This window comes from Bos indicus, chromosome 9 (genome assembly GCF_029378745.1).
Source record: "Bos indicus isolate NIAB-ARS_2022 breed Sahiwal x Tharparkar chromosome 9, NIAB-ARS_B.indTharparkar_mat_pri_1.0, whole genome shotgun sequence".
Classification (NCBI taxonomy): Eukaryota; Metazoa; Chordata; class Mammalia; order Artiodactyla; family Bovidae; genus Bos; species Bos indicus.
In genome coordinates, this window is record NC_091768.1 from 62,833,142 (window position 1) to 62,856,434 (window position 23,293).

The 23,293-nt window shown below is 35.5% G+C and overlaps 1 protein-coding gene across 5 annotated transcripts in view; it reads right to left on the bottom strand.

Annotated features, from left to right (window-relative positions):
* Positions 1 to 417: 417 nt before the first annotated feature.
* ZNF292 (zinc finger protein 292) overlaps positions 418 to 23,293 on the bottom strand; it is a 95,514-nt gene continuing 72,638 nt past the window's right edge. For 4 of the 5 annotated variants that reach the window (XM_019967391.2, XM_070796117.1, XM_070796118.1 and 1 more), the window contains 4 exons: positions 22,168 to 22,370; positions 16,331 to 16,467; positions 14,401 to 14,542; positions 418 to 9,969 (listed from right to left, as the gene is read on the bottom strand). In XM_019967391.2, coding sequence (XP_019822950.2) covers positions 2,830 to 9,969; positions 14,401 to 14,542; positions 16,331 to 16,467; positions 22,168 to 22,370 — 7,622 coding nt within the window. In that variant the 3' untranslated portion in view covers positions 418 to 2,829. The other variant, XM_019967393.2, reaches the window with a different exon arrangement.

Sequence of the window (23,293 nt, forward strand, 5' to 3'; positions counted from 1 at the left end):
CTCATTCATCTTTCAAGACTCATCTTTCTATAAACACTCATAACCACTTATCTTTCGCCCTGAAAACAGAGCATTTCCTCAATATCTCTAGCTTTTATGTAGTTTTAATAGCTATAGCAACTGTGTTTGCTTACCTGATCAAAATTTGCCTTGTTAAACTCTCTGTCCAACAGTTTAAAAAAATTTACTTATGCTGACTGAATTTGACATCGCTGAAAAAATTCTCAAAACGTTACATTTCACTTAACTCGATTTTGAATAACATGTTCTGACTGGTAAGATTCAAATTCTCTGGGTTTAGAAGAGGGGAAAAAAAAATCCATTTTTCAAATGATGAAAGGTTAGGCAAATTTACACTGTGGGAAGAAAATATCTCAAAGACAAGGCATTGAGGAAAAGTATACCATGAAAAATATATAATTTTTGATTCTTTTTTAATACTTAGGCATTACATTCCGTATCAAATTTTACCAACATGCTGTTGTTCTATAAATTCATTATTTATTTTATACCATAATTTGATTTTTCTGTTCCATGCTAAAAAGCCCACTATTCCATAATTAGTTTAAGCATACAGTACCTGGAATATAAAAAAAATTAACTCAATGTTGGCAAATCTCCCCCACTGACACGTAGGAGAACAATTACAGAAACATCTAGTGGTTAATTTTCTTAAGCTAATGAGCAAAAGAAAAGCCCCAATACATTGGCATTTTTCCTTAACAGGTTCATCACTACATTCATCAGAAATAAACCTATTTGTTGCTGTACTATAAGCAGTTTGCCAAATGCCTACCTTTAAGAGTTAGGTCAACTTCTAAGAAAACTGTACGGAAACATTCAGTTGTTGACAAAAATTTAATATTAAAATTACTCAAAGTTAAGTTATTATTTAGGAATAAAACATGTATTAATCACCCATAAGAACAATTTTTATTTTAATAAATAACAGTGGGCTTACCAAAGGGTAGAGATTTTAATGTGTCAAGTTTTATGCATATTGGTAATAAACCTTAAGGAGGAGAAACCAACTATTCCATATACCCCATTTGGCCCTAAAAATAAAACTATAATATTTTAATAATAAAACTTAAAAAAATATTTCCCAAAAGAAAATAATTCACTCCTTGACCATGCTTATTTATTCAGAGTACCAGCAATTTCAGTTAATATTAAGTGCTTCATTTTTCCTGCCAAGTCTGATGTTGCACAGGGAATATACACATTTTCATATCACAATATCATCAATATCTCAGGCAATAATATTGTGAATGTAACTGGTTTATAACAAACAAAGTCAAAAATCAATGCTACTATTCATGGCAAACAGAAACAAAAGTAAATTTGAGAGAATGTTTTCTTTTGTTTCCAGTACTGATTTTAGTTGGACTTCAAAGAAAGATTCATAAACTCTCCTGAAATAACCTCTATCTCTGGCCGTAAATCCACAGTATAAATATGGTGAATAAAGCTAAACTATAAGAGCTAACTATATACTGAATAATCAAAATAATCAATTATAACAACTAATACTGTTCTGGAAGACCAATCTAATGAAAAAAGTATCATTAGATATGGCAGGAAAATACAGACAAATCTGTACAATCTAACATCTATAAACAGTAAAATCAAAACATCCAACTTCCTTATAGAAAGTGTTTTATCTATGTAATTATAAATGTTTAAGGAACTCTTGCATTTTATAAACACAAGATGGGCTCACTTTGATGATACCAATTTTAAGATTTATAAAAATGTTTAAAAAAATCTTTCCACAAAAGTTTATACAGTTTAAAGCTATACACCAATCTATAAATCTCAGAAAATGGGGGAGAAAAAAACAAAACCTTTATAAGATCACATGTATAAAACAAGAAATGAAATGTGATTTTATTTAAGGCAATACTGGGCTACTTCACAAATCACCACCTCAAATATTTACACTGCTCCACACTACTAGTTTCTATCACATTCACAAAGGATTTTTTTTTTTAAATACCAAATGTTTAAAATCTTTGATGTAGGAAATCCTTTATTCACATTCCCATTATATTTCATGGAATCATAGTAACTATATCCAATTGAAAGCTTTGAAAAAAAAATTGTAGCTATAGGAAATTGCTAAAGAATCTGCTTTAATTTCATATGTATACCACCCAAAAAAATCCTGGAAGGTAAATTTACAAAGCAGAGCAAGTTGCTGATATAATGTGCCTACTCTGTGAAAAGTAAATTTTTTGGGGAGATCATCTTATAAATAAATGTTTTATGTAAAAAAAATCAATGAACTATGGCAGAGTTTCTAGTTTTTAGTTCAAAAAATTCTTAATTTAAAACAATAAAAGAACAGTTTTAAAAACTTGATCACTTGGTTAAAAATTAAAATTCCAAATATAAACGTGTCATTTAATAGTTTAGACTTACACACTGCTGGTGGCAGCAAATGATTTACAATAATAAATATATACAAAAAAAGGTATCTACAAAGAGTACTGTTACACATGAGCAGTGACCTGGTGAGACAAATCAATCACACAGATAACTCAGTTTAGTTCATGAAAAGGGCAACTGGCTGATAGAAATTTGAGGTTTAGCTCAACTATTTACAGTAACTGAAGTATGGATTCTGTTCCTCAAGTCCCATAGGGATAAAAAAAAGTTTTACATGACAAAACGTCATGTTTTTTTTGTTTTTTTTTTCTTTTTTGGCCAGGTTAATTCACGTCAGCAACAACAAAAAATAACGAAAAGGATTCACAATTTTAGCATGCTTGATGGCTTCCTATTTAAAATAAAACTGTAAATAATGTATTTATAGCACATCAGTTATCAGTACTGCCCTCTCCCTGTGGCTTTGCCCATACTGATGTCTTTCATAACAGACACATCTGGATCATTTGAACGTACTTCAAGTTTTTTCAGACTGACGGTAGGTTTCATTTCCTGAAGCTGCTTTAAGACAAGCTCAGTGCAATCTTTCAGAGTCTTGTCTAAAACAATTTTTACACTATCACTGCACTGAAGCTGTGTTGGATTGGCAAACTGTACAAAAGTTTCACTTTCTTTACAAGAACATGTATGATTTCCACTAGTCACAGCAGTCTTGTCGACATTTTTTCTTGAATTTGAATGGGATCCTTTTTTACTCCCACTATTGGGATGATCTTTGTCGGTATTTTTCTTCTGTTTCACTGCAGACTCCTCCAGGAATTTGAGAAATGATACCTCAAATCCCATTGGTTTAAATGAGCTCCAGTCAAAAGACGCAGGGTGCTCCTCAGTGGTTTGAATTGCAACAGCAGTTTCTTCTTCCTTATGTATACTACTTAATTCAACTGCTGGTGCTGGTTCGGCTTTTTCAACTTTTCTCTTTTTATTTTGGGAGACATTTTTTTCTTTATTAACTCTCTTCAAATTACTTGCTTTTGGTTTTTCTGACTGGCAGGGGTTATTTTCCTTAAAATCATTACTTACATTTGAAGAGGTCTGAGGCTGGGTCTCCACACTTGTGTTGTCTTCATTTATTAATTTGGTAATAAATAATTCTGTTAGTTCATCCACTTCATCTTTTTCATTTTTTACAACTTCCTTCTGTGGAACTACAGCTGTTCTTGCATTATCATTGCTCTCTGATACACTTGTGTCAGAATCCTTCACACCACTCTTTTCAACCTCTTGCTCAGAAGCTTCCTTTAATTGTGAGCTGCAACACCGTTTGAAGACAATGAGGAGATTGCGGTGTTGTGATGTAAATGCCTTAGATAATTTATGGCATTTATAATGTCTGATTATATTGCTTTCACTTGTAACAACCGACGTACACCCCTTTATCATACATGGATACTGGGTGACAAATCTGCTCGTACACTCAGACAAGGCATCATTTCTAGCCTTTATAGAATATACATGCTTTCCACGTTTCAGAGAGTAAGGCTTATTTTCTTCAATCTGCACAATCTTTGCAGTCTTGTTTTCCAAATTATTTTTTTTCTTTCGTTTGGTCTTAGGCATTTTGATTCCTTCCCTTCCAGATCTGTATTTTGTCCCCCGGTGTTTAGACTTAGTCTTTTCTTGGTTTGCTTTGCTTGATATATTTTCCTGACCAGGTGTTAATCTTCGTGGCCGAATGAGATGAGCTTTATGTTTGTCATTATGCTTATTAAAAATGTGTCGGAGGAGATTAGACCGGGTTGCATATATTCGGTCACAGCCTTCACAGTCACACTTGTATATGCCATCTTCTTCAGTTTTACTTCCCCTGGCCCCAATTCCATGGTCTGCCTCAAGATGAACAACATAGTTTAAATATGTGGTAAATGAAGATTTACACTCTGACTGATCACATGGAAATTTCCCAACATCCACAGAAGCGGTCATACTTTCAATTTCTTCAGGCGACATCTCGTGAAGCTTCATGTAGTGTTGTATTAGGCCAGTAATTGCTTGGAAAATTCGAGAACAGTCACTCACCTGACATCGAAATTCTTTCACAGTTTGCTTCGTTTCAATTTCTTCACTCTCTTTACCAGCTTCACTCTCCTCTTCAACCTCTGCAGAAAATGCAGGTAGATCTGATTTGTGCACAGCCTGGTAATGCAGAATTAAGTTCTGCTGTATTGTGAAAGCGGCAAAGCAACCCTGATGAACACAGCGATAAGGTCTGTAGGGACTGTATCTTGTGGGAAACTCAGGAGACTGAGAAACTGGCTTCTTGCGTTTCCTCTCCTCCTTTTCTTTTTTATGTCTCCTAACTTTCCGTCCTTTGGTTTGCACATTTGTGAGAGGATTTGTATTACACTGTTCTGAAGTAATTGCAATCACTTGAGAAGAACTTTCTGTTTTTTCAGGACTTTTTTTTTCTAGAAGTTGTTTTTCTGGGATCACCGCTATATTACTGAGGGTATTTTCTTTCATTGCTCCCAATTCTAAAGCAGGCTGGAATTCCCTTTTATTTTCCTCTGTCAGAGCTAGCTGTCTTTTCACTTGTGTAATTCGTGGGGCTGATGAATTTTCACTCTGAGACTTTCTTCCATAAGGTCTTTTTATTTTTAATTTGACCATTTCTTCCGTTGTAAAATGATGTACCAACTGACAGTGTGCCCGAAGATTAGAATTTCTTGTAAATGTCTTCGTACATGTAGGTACTACACATTTAAATGGAGCAAATTTCAACTGATTCTTTTTAATTTCAAGAATCATCTCTGGAGTGTACTGATGAATTTTACCGTAGTGCTTAAACAGTGCATCTTTTGTCATAGCACTGTAATTACAGCCTTGGTTTTGACACACAAAGGGTTTATTAACTCTGTCATTAAACTGAATGTTGCTTATAATTTCAGAAATTGGCTGAACTGTGACATTTGGAATTGATTTCACAGGAGTGGGAGTCAGTGTCACTGATGTATTTATCAGTACACACTGGGGTGCTGGAGTGGACAGGTCATTTTCTAGTTTTAATTTCTGTAAGCCTTCTAAAATCTCCTGTATTTGATCCTCCTTATGTAATACTTCAGACTGAGGAATGTTACTTTTTGTTGGCATGATACCTATGAAGGAGGAAAACTGAGACGACTCAGATAACTTGTTATTTTGTACAGTGTTTACTGAAGGAAGCTGAATGTTATAATTTATTTGAGCATTCTGTGATGTTTCACCAATACCCTGAGATCCATTTTTTACCTCAAGTATCTGAGAATTCATAGCACTTTTAATAATTTCAAGAGTCTTTTCAAAGTTTTGTATGACATTGTCTTCAGAGATCTGCATGTCAGAATTTATTGAAGGTGTGCATGAATTCAAAGCCATCATTTGGGAATCACCATTTTCAGTTTTTAATGTTAAAGGAGCTAACACTGTATGGGACTCAAGACTGGTTTTGAAGTTTTCTTTCACATCAGTCATAAACAACTGATTGTCAACATTATTTAATTTTTGTGTTAGATTTTCCACCAAACCCTGAGGTTCACAATTGGGAATTACAGTGGAATGAAGGTTAGTAGTTGGTATCTCAATACTCTTTGCTATAAGTCCCATTGCTGTTAAGTCACTCGTTACCAAGTTTTGGGGAGTATTAGGGGCAATTAGTGGAGGAGTAACTTTCTTTCTTCTCTTAGAAGCACTGTTTCCCTTCTTATTTAAATGACTAGACCTTGTGTTCTGAGGACCACTTATAACTGAAACACGAGAACTGCTACCAGTAAAATTTTGTGATGGCCCGCTAGAATTAGGGAATGAACTAGAACACAAACCATTTTCAACAGTCTTTAGTAGTAAGTCGTTTGTTGGAAAAACAGGCAAACTTCTGCATTCCTCAATGGAGGAAGTTTTGGGGTTTGGTGTCCCATTCTGGTCTGTCAGCAGGGGGCTTGGGTGGCACACTGTCTGCAGCAGGGTTGGCACAGGTGGATTTGGCATCACTGTTGTGTTTACTTGTGCTGTGTCGGAGACACAACCTGTGGGGACGTGAGAGAGCACATCGGCACCCTCAAATGTACTGGGAATGCCAGCAGTTTCCAAAGCCTGTTTGATGATTTCGCTCCCCTCTTGACTAACACTTGAATTAAAGCTAGTCACAGCAGTCCGAGGAAATGTATTTGGTAAAAATGTTGAGGAGCGGTTTTCGGCAGCAAGAAGTTGCAGGAATGATGGATCTTTAAAACATGCTTCTGCACTGAATGCAGACTGTTGTGGCTGCTGCAGGTTCACGGCATTTGTGGAGAGAATCATGCTGGCAAGAAGAGAAGGCTGCCCATTATTCTGTAGAAGTTCTTGAGCAATTTCTGCTCCATCCAGTGGTTTACAGTAAGATCGCTTAGACAAGTGTCCACCCAGAGATCTGGGGTTAGTGAAAGCCCTGTAACACCTGCTACAGATAAATTTCCCATCTCTGATGATTGCCGGCCATTTAGCCCTTTTGTTGTGCTTGGGTTTTCTTTCCTTCCCATTTGGGCCCCGCCCGCGGTCTTTTTTCACTTTTTCTGGTCCAGGCTGTTGGGCACCAGCGCCACTGAAGTCATTTGCAACACTGACTTGTGAAGGAAAAACTGCGTTCTCACCATTCCCTCCCTTTAGAAAGGAGGAATTGGTATTTCCTTCGATCTGTGAAGAAAAATGACTTGTATTATTTTCCAGTTGGGAGAAAACAGAGTTAGTCCCACTGTCTGCTGGTGAAGGGAAGAGAGACACAGAGCTGCTTTCTGCAGGTAACGGAAGGAAAGGATCTGAGCCGCTGTCGATATTCAAAGGCAAAACCGTTTTGGTTAGGTCTTCCATTTGTGCTGGCAAGGTGGTGCTAGATAAAGTCTCCATCTGGGAACATAACAGACCACCACCTTGTTCGTTTTTATCCTGAGAAGGTATACTTGGATTCATGACACTTTCCACCGAGGGCAACAGTGGAGCTGACACACTTGCTAGATGAGCTGGGAAAATGGAAGATGAGACATGCTGCAACTGAGCAGAACAGGCAGGAGTCCCACTGGCTTTGGTCTGTGGTGTAAAAAATGCATTATTAGAGCTGCTCACCTGTGATGGCAAAAAATAAACAAATTTTCCATTATTTGGTGTATTTAAATTGTTAGCTTTCTGGCCCCTTTTGCTTTTGCGCTGCATTTTGAATGCTGCGTACTGGTCGGGGTGTGCTGTCTTCATGTGTTTCCCAATACTCTGTGAAGAGTTGTAGGTTCGAGTACATCCCTCAACCTGGCAACTGAATTTCTGAACTGGCGCTTTTGGAGGCACTGATGGAGTTCCTAAGGAATTACTGAGGTTGGGCTGTGGTGGAACAAATGTGATACTTTCCAGCGTCTTCAGAGGTAAATTATAAAGACTAGATGACGTTTTAACATTACCTCCACATTCAAACTTGGGAGTTGGTAAACTGTTCTGAAACCCTGCCTGGTTTTGCACAGAAAAGGTCATCAGGTTGCTCACTTGTCTTTCTAAGTTTTGTGTGGTCATGCCGTCTATCTTGAGGGCTTCTGAGGCCACTAAAGAATTCTGAGTAATCTGGGTTTCATTAAAACACTCCTGTTCCTTTCTCTCTTGGAAATCCGTGTGACACAAATCATTACAAGCATTTTCAACTGGTATATGTAAGTTTGTGACCAGTGATTCACCAGTGTTTTCCACAGTTGAGTTTTCTTGCTTTCCAAAGTTCTCCTCGATCCCCTGATTGAGGGACACCTTAATGGACACGGCTACTTCACTGGCCTGAAGCAGAGGAGTGGGAGCAGTGTTCCCCAAACCATTTGGCAGTGGTCCATCAGCCTGCCCAAGCTCCGAAGCAGAAATCTGGTCTTGCTTGGTCACAGGTGATTCTGCCTTGCTTTTATCCCAAGCACCACTTCTATCAGCTGGGATGGTGTTTTCAACACTATTTTCTGAAGGAAGCATGGATCTTTCTTTCTCAGCATTCCCTTCTGCACTCTGATTCACTCTGGAAGGCTGAACAGAATCTCTGGCTGAATTAAGTTGGTCTTCAGGAGGCAGCACTTTTTCAGGCGTATTGTGATCTTCCAGATGCTTTTCAAGCTCACTCTGAGAACGGTAAACTTTACCACAACCTGTGAACTTACACGTGTAGGTATTATAATGCTGCGCTTCATGGTCATACAGTAAATAAGCTTCTGAAAAAATTCGACCACATTTAGGAAACATGCACTTTGCTCTAAAGACTTGATGTTCCTTTCGGTGGGTTAAGAGCTCCGCATAGCTGTTAAAACCAGCCTTACACTTCATTTGTATACAGATGTATGGTTTACTGCCACAGTGCATTTGTAAGTGATCATTGAGATGAGTAACACTTACAAAATGCCGCCTACAGTACTGGCAAATAACTTTTTTGCTTTGCATTTCAAGAAAGCGCTTGGCATCTTCATTATCCTTATGTCCCTTTACGTGAGCAATTAAATTTTTAAAGTACTTAAAGCCCTTTTTACAAAAAGTGACAGGGCAATTGAACTCATTAACAGGTACTGGTTTCTGGACTGGGATCACCTCTGGCTCGTAAGATTTGTCTTTGTCATCAGTTTCATCATCTGAGCCATCATTGTCATTAAACACTATGAAGTCTGTGGAATAGAGACTGTTCTTCTTGATTGGCCGCTGCTCCTGCTTGGCCACAGCATTTGTCTTCTGATTCTCGTTGGTAGCTGTGATCTTAGGAGGCCTTCCCAACCTTCTTAATGGTTTCATAGCTGCCAGTCTCTCTTTACTTGATTGTTTAACATGCAACGTGACGTGAGGGACAAAAGTTTCTTTAGAATTAAAGTTCTTTGCACATATGGGGCAACTGTAAATCCCATCTTTGTAATGCTTTTGAGCATGTCGTACTATTCGATGACCAAGGAACTCTTTGTCACACAGCACACAATACTGCATGTAGGCTTGCCAATTCCTGAACCGAGCTGATATAAATCCCCTCTCTCTTAACTGTTTTATCTCTCTCTTTTTCTGCTTTTCATCACAAATGTCTCTAAGGCCAGAATTAGCACCAATTCCACCATTCACAGAAGTGTCTTTACTATCTTCCTGGTAGTCTGCTACCTTCTCATAAACCTCACTGTCATTTAATTCATCTATTGAAGACACAATGGATGCTTCTTCTCCCATTAATGCAAGACACTGTCGTTTTAAAGTTTTCCAATCCCAGAATTCTGGATCAAAGGGCCACTGAGTTTTCAATACAAGTAAGAGCTCACAGCGTAGAGAATTTGGTATTGGAAGATTCTCTTCATCATATTTCTGGTCTGGCTGGTTATACAACATTTCCACAGCATAATATGCATCTACTGTAGGCTCAATAAGAAATTCACTCAGTTGACAAGCACGTTTAACTTCCAGATCATCAGGCAACAAGCATGAAATGGTCTTGCAGATAGATATTTTCACTTCAGTGTTTTCTGTAGATTCCAGGCGGAGAGCTTTTACACACAGCTCTATACAAGTGGCAAGTCCAGCTCCTTCGGTCTGTGAAGAAGCAAGCAAGAAATGTTACCTTAATTTACACTCATCAATGCAGATTTGTGAATTTAGTAATTTTAAAACTGAGGTTTGTTTTCTCAAATTTTGCAATAGACCATCTATGAAGATAACCCCTCCCAAGCATCGTGGCTGTGTGTGTGTGTGTGTGTGTGTGTGTGTGTGTGTGTGTGAAATGAGCTGTAGAGAATAGCAAAAAACATAAACACTGGTAGCTAAGACAAGAGTATAAAATCATGTAATGTCCCAGCAAATTTGGAAGTTATTTAACTTCTCTGATCTTTCATATCACAATATAAAATAAGAGATCAAAACAGCACTTAAACTTAATCAAACTGCTGTGAACATTAATAGATAACATGGATCTAAAGTATCATGTCTGGCACATAGTAAGTGATCAAGAAACGTCATTAACTTTATCGCAAATTTCATTTCCTAAGTTTGTATTTACAATCCTTCTGAAAACAACAACCCTCTTAGTTCAGTTATAAAACTGAGAATGTCCCCATAATTCCTAACTCATTAGCAATGAAAAGAGATTCTCACATTTGAGAATAAAGTTCTTTTTTTAATACTGGGAATCCTAATTTGATCATAAAGTGAAGTGAAGTGAAAGTTGCTCAGTCATGTCCGACTCTTTGCGACCCCATGGACTATACAGTCCATGGAATTCTCCAGGCCAGGATACTGGATGGAGTGGGTAGCCTTTCCCTTCTCCAGGGGAGCTTCCCAACCCAGGGACTGAACCCAGGTCTCCTGCATTGCAGGAGGATTCTTTACCAGCTGAGCCACGAGGGAAGCCCAAAATTGAATGCCAAATCACCTACCTCATGACTGGAACATCCTAAGAATAAGGAATAGCAGAAGACACAACAAACCTTTTATCCTTTTGAATTAGCATCTTGAACTATTATGATAATATAGCAGTAACACAGGTAAGAGTCAGTTGAAAAATATATGAAGAGATAAAAATGGGTTTTAAAAGGCTAAAAGAGAACAAACAATTGAAAAATAAGCCAGTCACAAGATGTGGCCACATTCAGGGTAATGAAATATGTGTGCTTTAGACCAAAGGGCAAGGAAGTCAAAAGAAGTTCAAAAGAGCTGAAAGGATTTGTATTTTCACAGGTTAAGAAAACAAAATATTTTACTGAAAGGGAAGCTTAGATTTGTGGGCCAAAAGAAGAGTGGGTGAAACAGGCTGAGAAACTGAACTGGCCATCTTAATGATGTAAATCAATTTGAAACCTTAACAAATAAGGCCAACAAAACAGTATCAAAATTTTTGTTCTTTTGAGTTTTTTATCGTTCTGTGTATGTGTGACTGATGATTAAGTTTACAGGTAATATTCAATTCATAAACTGGTTATATGTCAACTATCTTTAGAGTTGAGTAGAGATTCAGTTAGGTGAACAGTGTCAGAACTCAGTTAAATTACAGAACACTGAACTGGTGTCTGGAGAATCAGAGGAATACTTAGTGTAGGAAAAAAATCACACACGTGGTGCTCAGAAGCACTTAGTGAGTAGCGAACAGAGGAGAAAACAGTTTTTTTCTTTATACTACTTTTCATGCTTTTTTGGTTACTAGGAACTTTGTTTGGCCAACACTACTTGAGAGTCTAATAGGTAAATGGGTTAGAGGGCCCTCTTCTTTCTTCACTCAGCACCTACTCTATACCAGAGACTGTGCTAAGCCATGTGCTCTCTCCCTCTCAGGAGTCTCGATATTCCACTATTAAAGAAAGACACATTACAAAGCAACTGGTAATGTGTCTCGGCAAAAATGAGGTCCTTAAGGGTAGGGCTTTATTTTTTCAACTCTTTGACTGCAGGGGTCTAGGAAAAAATAAATAAAATGATGAACTAAGTTATTTGCTCCATTTTCTTTACAGATCTCAATTACAGTTTAAGAAGGAAATAATTATTTTAATACTCATTATGTGAGTAGCTGGGCAACAATTCTCAACAACTCCTAGAGTTTTGAGGTACAAAGGGGAAAGGGGTACACCAGATAAACATTCCTGTTCTTTACTGTTCTTTCCTTTACTGTTCATTCCTGTTCTTTAATCCTGAAAATGAAGAGAAATTATTTCAGGAGAAAAAAAAAAGCAAAAGATACATGTAAGATTTACGGACCAAATATAGATCTTAAAAGATCAAAGACAGTAAGAATGTCTGCTGGACCCTACTTTCAAAAATAAAATTATACATACAAATACTTCATGTCATGCTACATCCTAGCTACATCCTAGCTTTCAAGGATCCCTAAGACCTGTTTGGCATCCCTTGTGTACTTTTAAAGTGGAAACCAAATGCATTCCTACAAGGATTACTATTACAAAAGAAATTAGTTTTGTAAAAGCTGGATTCTGATTTTTGCTAGTAAATGAATGGAAACATATGCAATCTCTGTTATCACTTCCCTTTAGAATTTTGTCTAATGTACTGTTTAATCCATCTATTGTTTCCATGTCTATGATTATGTTTTTGTATTTCTAAAAGTTCTTTTGACTCTTTTTAAAATCTGCCTGGTCATTTTATAGGACCTCTCTCTCTTTTTCATACTTTCATTCCTTATTTTATATCTTTAAATATATGTATTTTATAGATTTATCAGACTGTATTTAAAGAATTAAGCAAATGATTCCATCATTCTACTGAAATTCATTCATGTTGGATTGTTTTGTATGCTTAATAGATATTTATGATTAAATTATGTCTTTAAATATATGTAATTTATGTACTTTTTATCCTTTAAAAAGTTTAATCCTACTGTTAGTTCTCTCCTCAAAAACTGCCCATGGATGACATTTTCATTGTAAATCTTGATGGTGAACCTATCTTGAGAAGAACTTTATCAAAGAATCATGTATTGAAGGTATGTTCCTCCAAAGTAGTTCTTCAATTTGCTTCTGCCAGGGATCCTAGGCATTTACCAGCCCAGGACTTCACGCTTACCTTTTCAAATATTATTTATGTAGGGGAGCAAACTCCACCACCCCAAAATGTGTCTCTTTGACAGGAGGATTATTTTAGGCTGATTATGTTTAAGAAACAGAAGACTAAGAAGAGACAAAGAAGGTTTTTCTTGTTACCCCCCAAAACTCCTCTTTATCGACTAAAAGAATTTAGAAAAAGGGCCTGTTCCTGTAACAGAGCTATCCCAGATGTATCTGCAAAGAACATGGGTTGGGCATGGTGGAGGAGACTCTGCAGGGCCTGGAGATCAGAGTCCACTGTGTCCCCTTGTCTCTGCAGGACCCAACAAGCACTTGCTTTTCCATTTCCATGTGAACTGCCTCCTTTTGCTCTGAAGGCCCAAACCGCTACTCCCAACATCCTCTCTTTGTCTTTAACTGAAAGTGGTATTTAAGGTGAGGATTTTGGCCATTTTGGCGAGTTTCTTAGTTTTCCTGGGCCTCTCCTATGTATATCTGTTATTAAACTTTTGCTTGGTGTTCTCCTGTTAATCTGCCCCATGTCTGTTTAATTCTTAGAAAAACCAACATAACTAAGAAGGAAATGGAGAGGAAAAGGTCTTCTTCCCTGACACTCACTTGATGTGGGGATTCCTGGTTATAGTGTAGGGTAAATGTGGACCCTAAATCTGTGTGAGGGCAGACCTATGGTTATAATTTGTTAGGGAAAATATTTTCCTTCTCTGACCCATAGTCCAGATGGACATGTACAAGGTTCCTGACCATCATCTGTGTTCAAGTAATATTTTCCTAGTTCACTTTGCAATGAAATTATAGTACTTTACAAGTTAGTGGAGAGGAGGTGGGGGACATGGAACTCAGTTCTAAATCTCCAACTTAAAAGGGCCCAAGATCCTATCTCTTATCCCTGTGTGGATATAAAACTTCAAACCCCTTAGCTGCTCCAAGTTCTAACACACCCCACTCCCCAGCAGATTAAGAGAACCCTAGCCTCAGCTCAAAGTTTCTACTCCAATTTTTAGATTCTTCTTTTTGAGCCTAGGGAATTCTCCACTATTCTTGTAATCAAGCTGCTAAGCACTAAGAACAATGTTTTATTTCATCAAGTATTTCTTGGTCTTTTGTAGAAGAAGGAATTTTAGATACTGTAGTCTGCCAGATGGCAAGCAAAGGAAGCTATATTTCTTTTTACACTTTCTAAATTTATATAGAACCAAATTATCAAAACAGTGTAACACCTAGAAGAAAAACTGTGGAATGATAAAATATGAGTATTATGTATACATTGCTTGTCTTTGGGCTAAGAGCAAGCCCCTGGCTCTTATTTGCATTTTTAAGTTTCTCTGTATCAAGTAAAATTAAGGACTAATAAGAAAATCAATGTTCAAAGCATTAAATGAAATAAAAGTCACTGGAAGTACACATATTAAATGTGTAATTTACATATCTGAAATTAAGATACCTTGATCATTCTTACCTCTGAATTAATAACTTTAATCAGGAAGAAAATGTGATATACTGTCTTGGTTAACAAAGAAAGTTGACGACACCTTTCTAGGTACACTTGAATAGAAGGTTCTACTCTCTGCTGTAATTTACTCCAAAAGAGAGTGAGTTCCCTAAAAAGAAAAAAAAAAGTAAAAAAGTAAGTTGGAGGTGCAATGTAAAATCATGAACTTAGTCTAGTAATTACATTTGAAATTAAAACTAGTTTCAGATTCTAAAGCTATATGTGGAATGAGGTTTAAAAGAAAAAGACTCTCAATTTTCTAGAGACTTATTAAATAAAATCAAGATATGATTTATCATTTTATTAAGATTTTTCAATCTCAAAGAAGCACTCACTACCTTTTACTAGGAAAGCATGTGACATTTAAATAAGATACATACCTCACATTTAAACAAGATACACACACCACATCTGAACTTTAAAAGTAATAAGAAATGCAAAATACATGTGTATATATAAAATGCATCAATGGCAAAATGATCTTTAAAAAGCATTTAATTTTTATCTTCTAATAATTTATTATTAGATAATGTTAAGAATCAATGATGACATAGAACCCAGAAGAAAATAACTGCTCTGTGCTACCACAGTTAGAAAATAACCCTACTGAACTGAGAAATTTTCCACCTTTTTACCTATCATCCTATTTCTCTCTGTCCTCCACAGTTAACTTCCACACAAATCTTTGCTACTTCAAGTATTCTCCATACAGGCCTTTCCAATTAGCTCCTCAGTTTCCAGTCCTACAAAATTTGCCCTTTTCACCATCCACTTGAATAACCCGCTCATCTACTGGATTTTAACCTGCATACTGAGGACTTCAGAATCTGTCTCTCTAGTTTTGACCACTTTCACCTCTTTAGTTTTTTCTAAGAATTCCCCACTTTGATCTCTCCTGAAACCTGAAAGTTAATACATGAACAGGATAATTAACATTCTTTTTGGTTCACTGCCCTTCTAATTTAACGCATCATTATTACTAACCCTATCTATCAGCCTCTTCAAACATTTCTCTCACCTCACCCCATATCCACAGGAAACTTTCCTAACTTCCCAGCTGAACTACTTACAGGCTTTCTAGTTGATTTTTCTATCTCAACTCAATCCCCTGTACTGCCACTTCCTACCATGAGCTCACCCTCACAGTTCAGGTAAATATTCTTAAATTTCAGAATGTTGTACACTGAATTTTCTTTTGTGTTTCCACAATACAAGCATAACACTTAAGACTAATAATACAGTCGACTGATCAGATAAATCGCCAGTCTGAGCTAACACCAACTTAAGACAGCTGATCTTAAGTTTTTTGATTTAACTGAAGTAATTATCCCTGCTATCTGTATCCTCCCAAAAGATGATATATTTAACAGGTTTGCACACTAGGGAATGTACCATATGAAGAAATGTGTATTGAAGAATTTAGTGAAGTATTAACAGAATGACACCTCGTAAGTGGGTAAATGAACTATATTTCTACACATTAATGACTAGCACCTAGTTATGCATTAATAGCAAAAAGTGTGCAATATGCAAAGGAACAATACATACATTAAATTAAAGGTGGCTTACATAGCTGAAAACATTTTTATTGTAGCATTAAATAAAATAAGCCCTTCTTTCACCTTCCAACATTTAAAATTTTCCTAATTATAACTGATCATTATATGATCATTACTGGTACACTAAGGAATTGTGTGGTCTCTCAATACAAAAAAATTTTAAAGTTATAATATGAACTACTTGATAATCAGTTTACACAGCATATAGTATCTGAAAATAAGCTTTTTTGTCTTGGTAACACTAAAAAGACTTTTAAAAATATGTTCTTAAGGTATCTGCACAACCTATCTGTAATCTTATTTAACAACCTTCTCTTTTCAAAAGAAAATCAACTCACCAAGCACAGTACATATCTCCCTGTTGAAGCTGACGTGATAAAAATGCAGTACATAAGACAAGAGCACTTTTTTCATCACCCTCAGATTCTAAGTTACAGATCATTTCTAGGGCATCTTTGCAATCAACTTCTGAAATCTACAGAGAAAGGATACAGAAATATGCCATAAAATGGTTTTATGTTAGAATATATAGTAATATACTTTACAATTTTTATTAATATGTACAGATCATTTTCTTTGGCAAAACCTCATTAACTCATAAATTAGCAATTCATAATTTGTCATGACTGGGCTACTGTTAAAAAAAATAATCTTTCTTCAAGTCAGAGAACCAATGATTTTCAAGACCTTTACAACTGTTCATTTATATGTAAATAACTAATGCTAATTATAAGCAACCTCTACCCATTAAATCAGGTCTATAATACTGAAAAAGAAAAGCTGCTACTTGTATTTTTTCCCCTTTATCCAGTAATTTAAAAAGCATTAGAATGAACAAAAAGATAAACATTTACTGGATATAGACTAAAAAACAAAGTGTCTATTCATCAGAGGGAATAAAATAAAACATGAAACATTTTATGTAGCTATACCACTTTTAAATGAAGCTCACCTCAGAGTTCTATAAATCTCCATTATTTTTCTTTTCATATATATTCATTCCATCTCAAAGCTTGTCAAGTCATGCATGCATAAGTATAACCTAGATGAAGGCAACTTGCTTCATTTAATTATGCACTTACATCTATTGCTTATTTTTTAAAAATTAAAATTTATTATCTCTACTACAATGATTTACTACATAAAACAATCAGAATTTACCTATGATCTCTATAAGTATTTGCTTTAAGATAAAGATGTGACAAAGAGCATACAATCCCAAATCACTGGTGTTCCACAGAATTAACATGGTACAACTGTCAAATGGCAAAAAGAATTGAAGATCAATACAAACCATTAGCACCCATGTACCACAGAGCTAACTACACATATCTCTGTTAATCTCTGTGTCTCCTCATTAATTTTTGAGTACAGGGAAAGTGTGTGTGTTTGTGTGTGTCTGTGTGTAAAATGTAAGGTGTTTAGAATTAAACAAGTGTCTGAATGGAAATGGGGTAATCCTGAGGTTTGATCTTTGACAACAAGGATAAAGACTGCAAGGGGACAGATTCAGAAGTTCCATTTTACACAGTAAATCAAGCTAGAAAACACTAAGACCCAACTCTGAATCTATGTGTGTAAGAACAATCACTTCTTAAAGTAAATATGAAGTTAGTATAAGAGTTATGATTAAAACCCAAATCCTGGAATTCCCTGGCACAGTACTTATTCCATTATTCCTGTGTCTTCCTCTTTTGTATAGATCTTTATCTATAAGGAACCCTATGTAAACAAACACAAAAAGGGCTGAACAATACACATTTATACAATTAGTATTTTCAAATACCTACAATAAGTTAAATGTATTGTTAGACATCTTATACATGTATATAATTATTAATCATAATTTTTCTACTAGATAGGTATTAGTAACATTTTATACATTAAGATGTCAGTAATAATAAAAATAGCAGCTACTCTACTATTCATTTATTTGTGTCAGTTTCTTCAGGAACAGCACTGCTAAACCAACACAATGGCTTGCCTGGTAAATACTACTACGATTTTTTTTTTTTAAACTAATACTATTTCTTTTAGAGACAAGGCTTAGAGAATTAAGTTACTTGCTCAAAGCTGCGTGCTTAATTAGCAGTCAAGATTTCAACCCAGATCTAGCTTCAAAGTCTGTGCTTTTTCTAGACTTCTACATAAGCATATTGCATAAGCACATTGAGGGTCTTCATTGATCAATGCTGATTTTACAAGTTCAATTTTAAAAAAATTCTTAAATCATGAAAGTCTAATTTATTTTGAATCAAATTTTCATGTGTTTTAAAAACCTAAGGTGTTCTTACTGAATGGTTAGATAATGCAAAATGCATACATTATATATAATAAATTAGTTTTTCCAAGATATTATCTGTATTAGCTTACACTTAATAATAAAACATGTATCTATGTAAAATATAAAAACAACAAAGGTACTATAAACAAACAACAAACAACTATAAATTCACAAATACACAACATACGAACTGAAACATCTGCTATATTTAATTACACAGAAAACTTCACTTTTTATTGGTATGCTATGGAAGCAATTTTTACTATGCACTATTCAATAGCCTTTATTTCCCTAATATAGATACCCCACTTGAAAAAAAAGAGGACACTACAGAGAAAATGAAACCTAATCAATGGCTGAATTAAAACTGTGCAAGTGAAACATAGGTCAACTTTAGCCATCAATGAGCAAGAACTATTTTTCATAATCCAAGGCAGCATAAAGTAAGGACTATCAATATATTACCAATATAGGGACTATTTATGTGTTACAAATATCTACTCTGTATTGCTTTGAAAAAATGACCAAAAATTTAACACTAGAAAATTTAAAAATATGAATAAAACTCTTAAAGTCAATTAGCATGATCTGTTTGTTAAAGATATACTTTTCTAAATCCCTTTGTAAAGTGTAAAAATTATTTCAAAACTGCAAATAATGACTTTTATGTTTTAATATGGCCTTCTGCCAGATACTCAAAAAATACAGAACACTTCATATTTCACATACATTCACTAAGTGCACTTTTAAAATGTATGGGCTTAAACACATTTCAGGAGAAGCTTTTTGCTTATCAAAATAAAACTGCTTTCCTCCATCCAGAAAAGGACTTAAACGGTAAACCTGTTACACTAAAATAATTAGCTGTTTTTTTTTAAACTCTCAGAATAGCAAAATCTTAAGCTAGATTTAAAAGATAAATACTCTATAGTGTTAAGGAATAAAAAATTTCATATACTGTTTATGGGAGCATAACTCATATAATCTTTTTTTTGGGGGGGGAGGGGTTGTTAGCACGGCCCTATTTAAGATGTGTAGGTTCTCTGATTCAGCAATTCTACTTACAGAAATTTATCCCACCAGTGTACTCCCAAGAAGAATGAAAGGATCTATCAATAAGTACCAGGCAACAATTTAAATGTCCTCTAGTTTGACTAAAATATTAATTACAAACCTATACTATGGAATTATGCAGCCAGAAGAAGGAATGAGGTTGATTTATAAAGAAATGACATGGAAAGATGTCCATACTAAGAGCAGGAAAAGTGCCTAGCAGCAAGGATGTGTGCATGTTTAAAGTATGTTTCTATGTAAAAATATTAGAAATAAACAAATTTCACATTTAATGATTACTTGGGTCAAATGGGAAATAACAGAGAGAGACAAAGTAGAAGATTTTACTTTTATGTTTGACAACAAAACCAATAGAAATACTGAATACATAAACACTTCTAACTTCATTTTTATATTGACACCAAGAACCCAGGCCAAAGCCCAGTCCTTCAAGAGAAGCCAGATAAACACTGGTCTCTCTCAGCCTCATTCCTCGGCCATCCACCAGGGCTAGCTGTTATTTCTATCACAGTGGAAGGGTCCTGAGAAATAGTCAATTCCTTGCTTACTGGCTCATCTGGACACAGACTATAGGTCCAGGTCATGGTTGACTCTTTCCAATATCTATTCCCACCTAGTCTAAGGAATGGGTAAAAACCTCAAATGTTTACAAGAACCATATAGGTAAAGGAAATGTTTCAAGTGGGTCATGTGAGGGAGAGAGCATTCCTCTTTCGAAGGGGGCAATGTTTGGGCAATTGCTCCAAAGTGATTACTCTCCCTGGGGCAGAAGTGATGACATAATTTACTTCACTTGGAACAATGAAGAGTCAGTTTCAACATGTTTCTAATAGAAAAATAAATGAATAATCAAACAATCTCTAAGTGAAAAGGGATTTCTAACAAGAAATGTTGTTAGACTTACACATATCCTGTTCTGTTCTACAGCATGTGATCTAGTTTTGCTTCTGGGTGGGGAAACTGATTCTGTGTACTCTGCTTAAAGAACATGAAGTATCTTAATTCCACCTGCTTAAAATGAGAAGGAAAAAACAACTTCATATGACATCAGAGATAGAATTTTCCTGAGGATCTCCCACAGCAGGGTGGGCTGTTGTTACTTAACTCTGGATAATTAAACCAAGAGGGAATTTAGGTTCAGTGCTGCAAGATTTTTTTGACTATTCAGGATAGCTAGAAACAGAGACTTTCCTGGAGATAACAAATTCAGTCTTCAACTTCAAACAGGACTTTAGAAGTTAATGTAACCACCCTATCTTTAGACAGTTTCCTGCTAGAAGGTATGCTTCTAAGGACCCATGCTTTACTCACTTACAACCCCCTCGGTGTTTAGATGACACCTTTCATTTACTTAATAAAAATCTCCTGAAGGAAGGATGAGCAGATGGACAGACTTAATTAAGGGCTGGGACTGAACTGATAATAAAAACTTAAATGAAGCTGAAAAATACACAGGATGCAATATCATAATAACTATTTAAGGACTAAAAAATGTCACACACATTTCAAAGGCTGTATCTCAAGAAACTATATATTTGCCAATAAATTGTCTACAAAGTTATTCTTGACTAATAAGAAAATTTCAATCCTCTATTTAGCTCCTACTAAACAGCAATGAAAAAGCCATTACCTGAGATAAAAGAGAAACACTAAAGAGAAAAATAGCTAATATCCAAACTAATGATCTCCTAAGCCAGAGCCCTTGGCTCTACTTCATCCGGTCTAGAAACTGCATGCCATCACTCTTCCTAGGATCCTCATTATCCAAAACATACACTACAGGCTTCTCATCTTGGTCCAAGGCTATCGTCTTCCTCTTTACTATTCTCAAGAAAAATCGCACAATCACCATTATAATTCCAACCTTTAACCTCATGTGGCCATTTAGCTTTCTGTTAGAGGTTATCTTTCTTCTGGATTCTGATTACAATCTCCATCTATTCAGGGGATCACGCACCCTCTGTTAATTGTCCTCTCTTTTATTTCAGCTTCTCCCTTTGCATATCCTAAAATCTGTCCCACAATCCCTTTGTTCTCCATTTGCTACTGCTCTGGAATCAAAGGATACTTATATTAGAGATAATAAGACATATATACACATCACTGTCCAATGTATTATAGTTTTCTTTATCTACTGTCTTTATATACATATTCTGCTTTTTTGATCAACAACTTTCAATTCTCCTACCCTATCTTCAACTTCATTTTGGAATTGAGTCCTCTAAGATGCAAAATTCCATTTGGATTACGATTCTACTTTTAGAAATCTGTAGTATAAAATACACAAATACATGAATACTATACTTTATGCCAACTAGAAGTGAAAAAAACACAATCACTTGTCTTACAAACAAAAACTAAACATGCAAATTTAAATTAAACTATGCAAATAAAAATGAATATAGATAGATACAGAGATAGATATGTATACAGAGGGACAGAGAGAGAGTATACTTAGGGGGAAGACATACATTTTTTTAAGTTACTTAGTTAAAATAAAATCTGCAAGTATTGTGAAGTCAGGTAAAACTGAAATTAAAGCCTGAACACTAATAAAAAATGCTAGCTAAATTAAGCTACCACCATCTTTCCGATAAAAAAGAGCCAATTTATTTAAAGTAGAAGCCAGGTGAAATGTTTACATATAATCCTGAAAGCTGCTTACAATCACTATCTAAGAGCACATCAAAAACTTAACACTGATAACAATGGCTCTTCACTATTTAAGAGAAAAGGAAGTCAAAGACATTCTAATGTAATTAAAAATTATTAGTTTTACTTTAAAAAATAATTACTAACAAAAGAAAACATACTCACCTCTTCGATTAACTTTTCATTTGGTGACGATGTACAAAGACAGACAAGGTAAGTTTGCTTAAAACTACCTTTTGTACCAATCTCTGGATGGTCAGAACACAGCTTTGCTAGAGCAGTTGCTTGACTTAACTGATTTGTTTTGATTAGATGTTTAATTCTCATATCCAACAAGATGGGACCCTCAAAAGCTAAAAATTCATTCACTTTAAAAAACAAGACATAATAGATTATTAACATTTGGTAAATAGTTCATTTGCAATACAAATACTTAACAAGGAATATTTGTTTAAAGCAGAGAAACTAAACTTTTTTGTTGTTGCAATTTTCTATTATTCTCAGACTGTCACAAAATATTTGATCTTATAAGCAGAAGATGATTATGTAGTTAATTTTTTAGAGTTGCATTAATACTTTAGCCCCTTAAAGTACCATTTATAGTTATTTACAATGAGGTGAGTTGAATTCCTGATTATAAAAATAATTTTGCATTGGATTCCGAGTCAGTATTATTAAAATTATACTAAATTCTTTCTCCCACAGCTTTTATTCCTGAATATCAGGGGTTAGCATTTCTAGAAATCTGCAGGGCGAGGGCATTACACATTCATGTGTATATGCACAGTCCCTCAGTTGTGCCTCACTTTTTTGCAATCTCATGGACTAAAGCCCACCAGTTTCCCCTGACCATAAACTATTCCAGCCAATACTGAAGTGGGTTGCCATTTCCTACTCCAGGGCATCTTACCGACCCAGGGATTGAACCTGTCTCTATTGGCATTTCCTGTGATGGCAGGAGGATTCTTATATGGTAACCACAAAAGGATGTTTGGATATTCTAGAGGATGAAATTCAACTAATATTGTGTTCAATTCTGTTGATGTATTTTTCATTTTAAAAGGTGAAGTCTGAGCATGCATGCTCAGTCATGTCTGACTCTGTGTGACCCCATGGATTGTAACCTGCCAGGCTACTCTATCCATGAGATTTTTCAGGCAAAAATACCGGAGTAGGTTGCCATTTCCTCCTCCAGGGAATCTTCCTGACCCAGGGGTGGAACTCGCATCTTCTGCGGCTCCTGCACTGCATGTGGATTCTATACCGCTGAGCCATCAGGGAAGCCCTATCT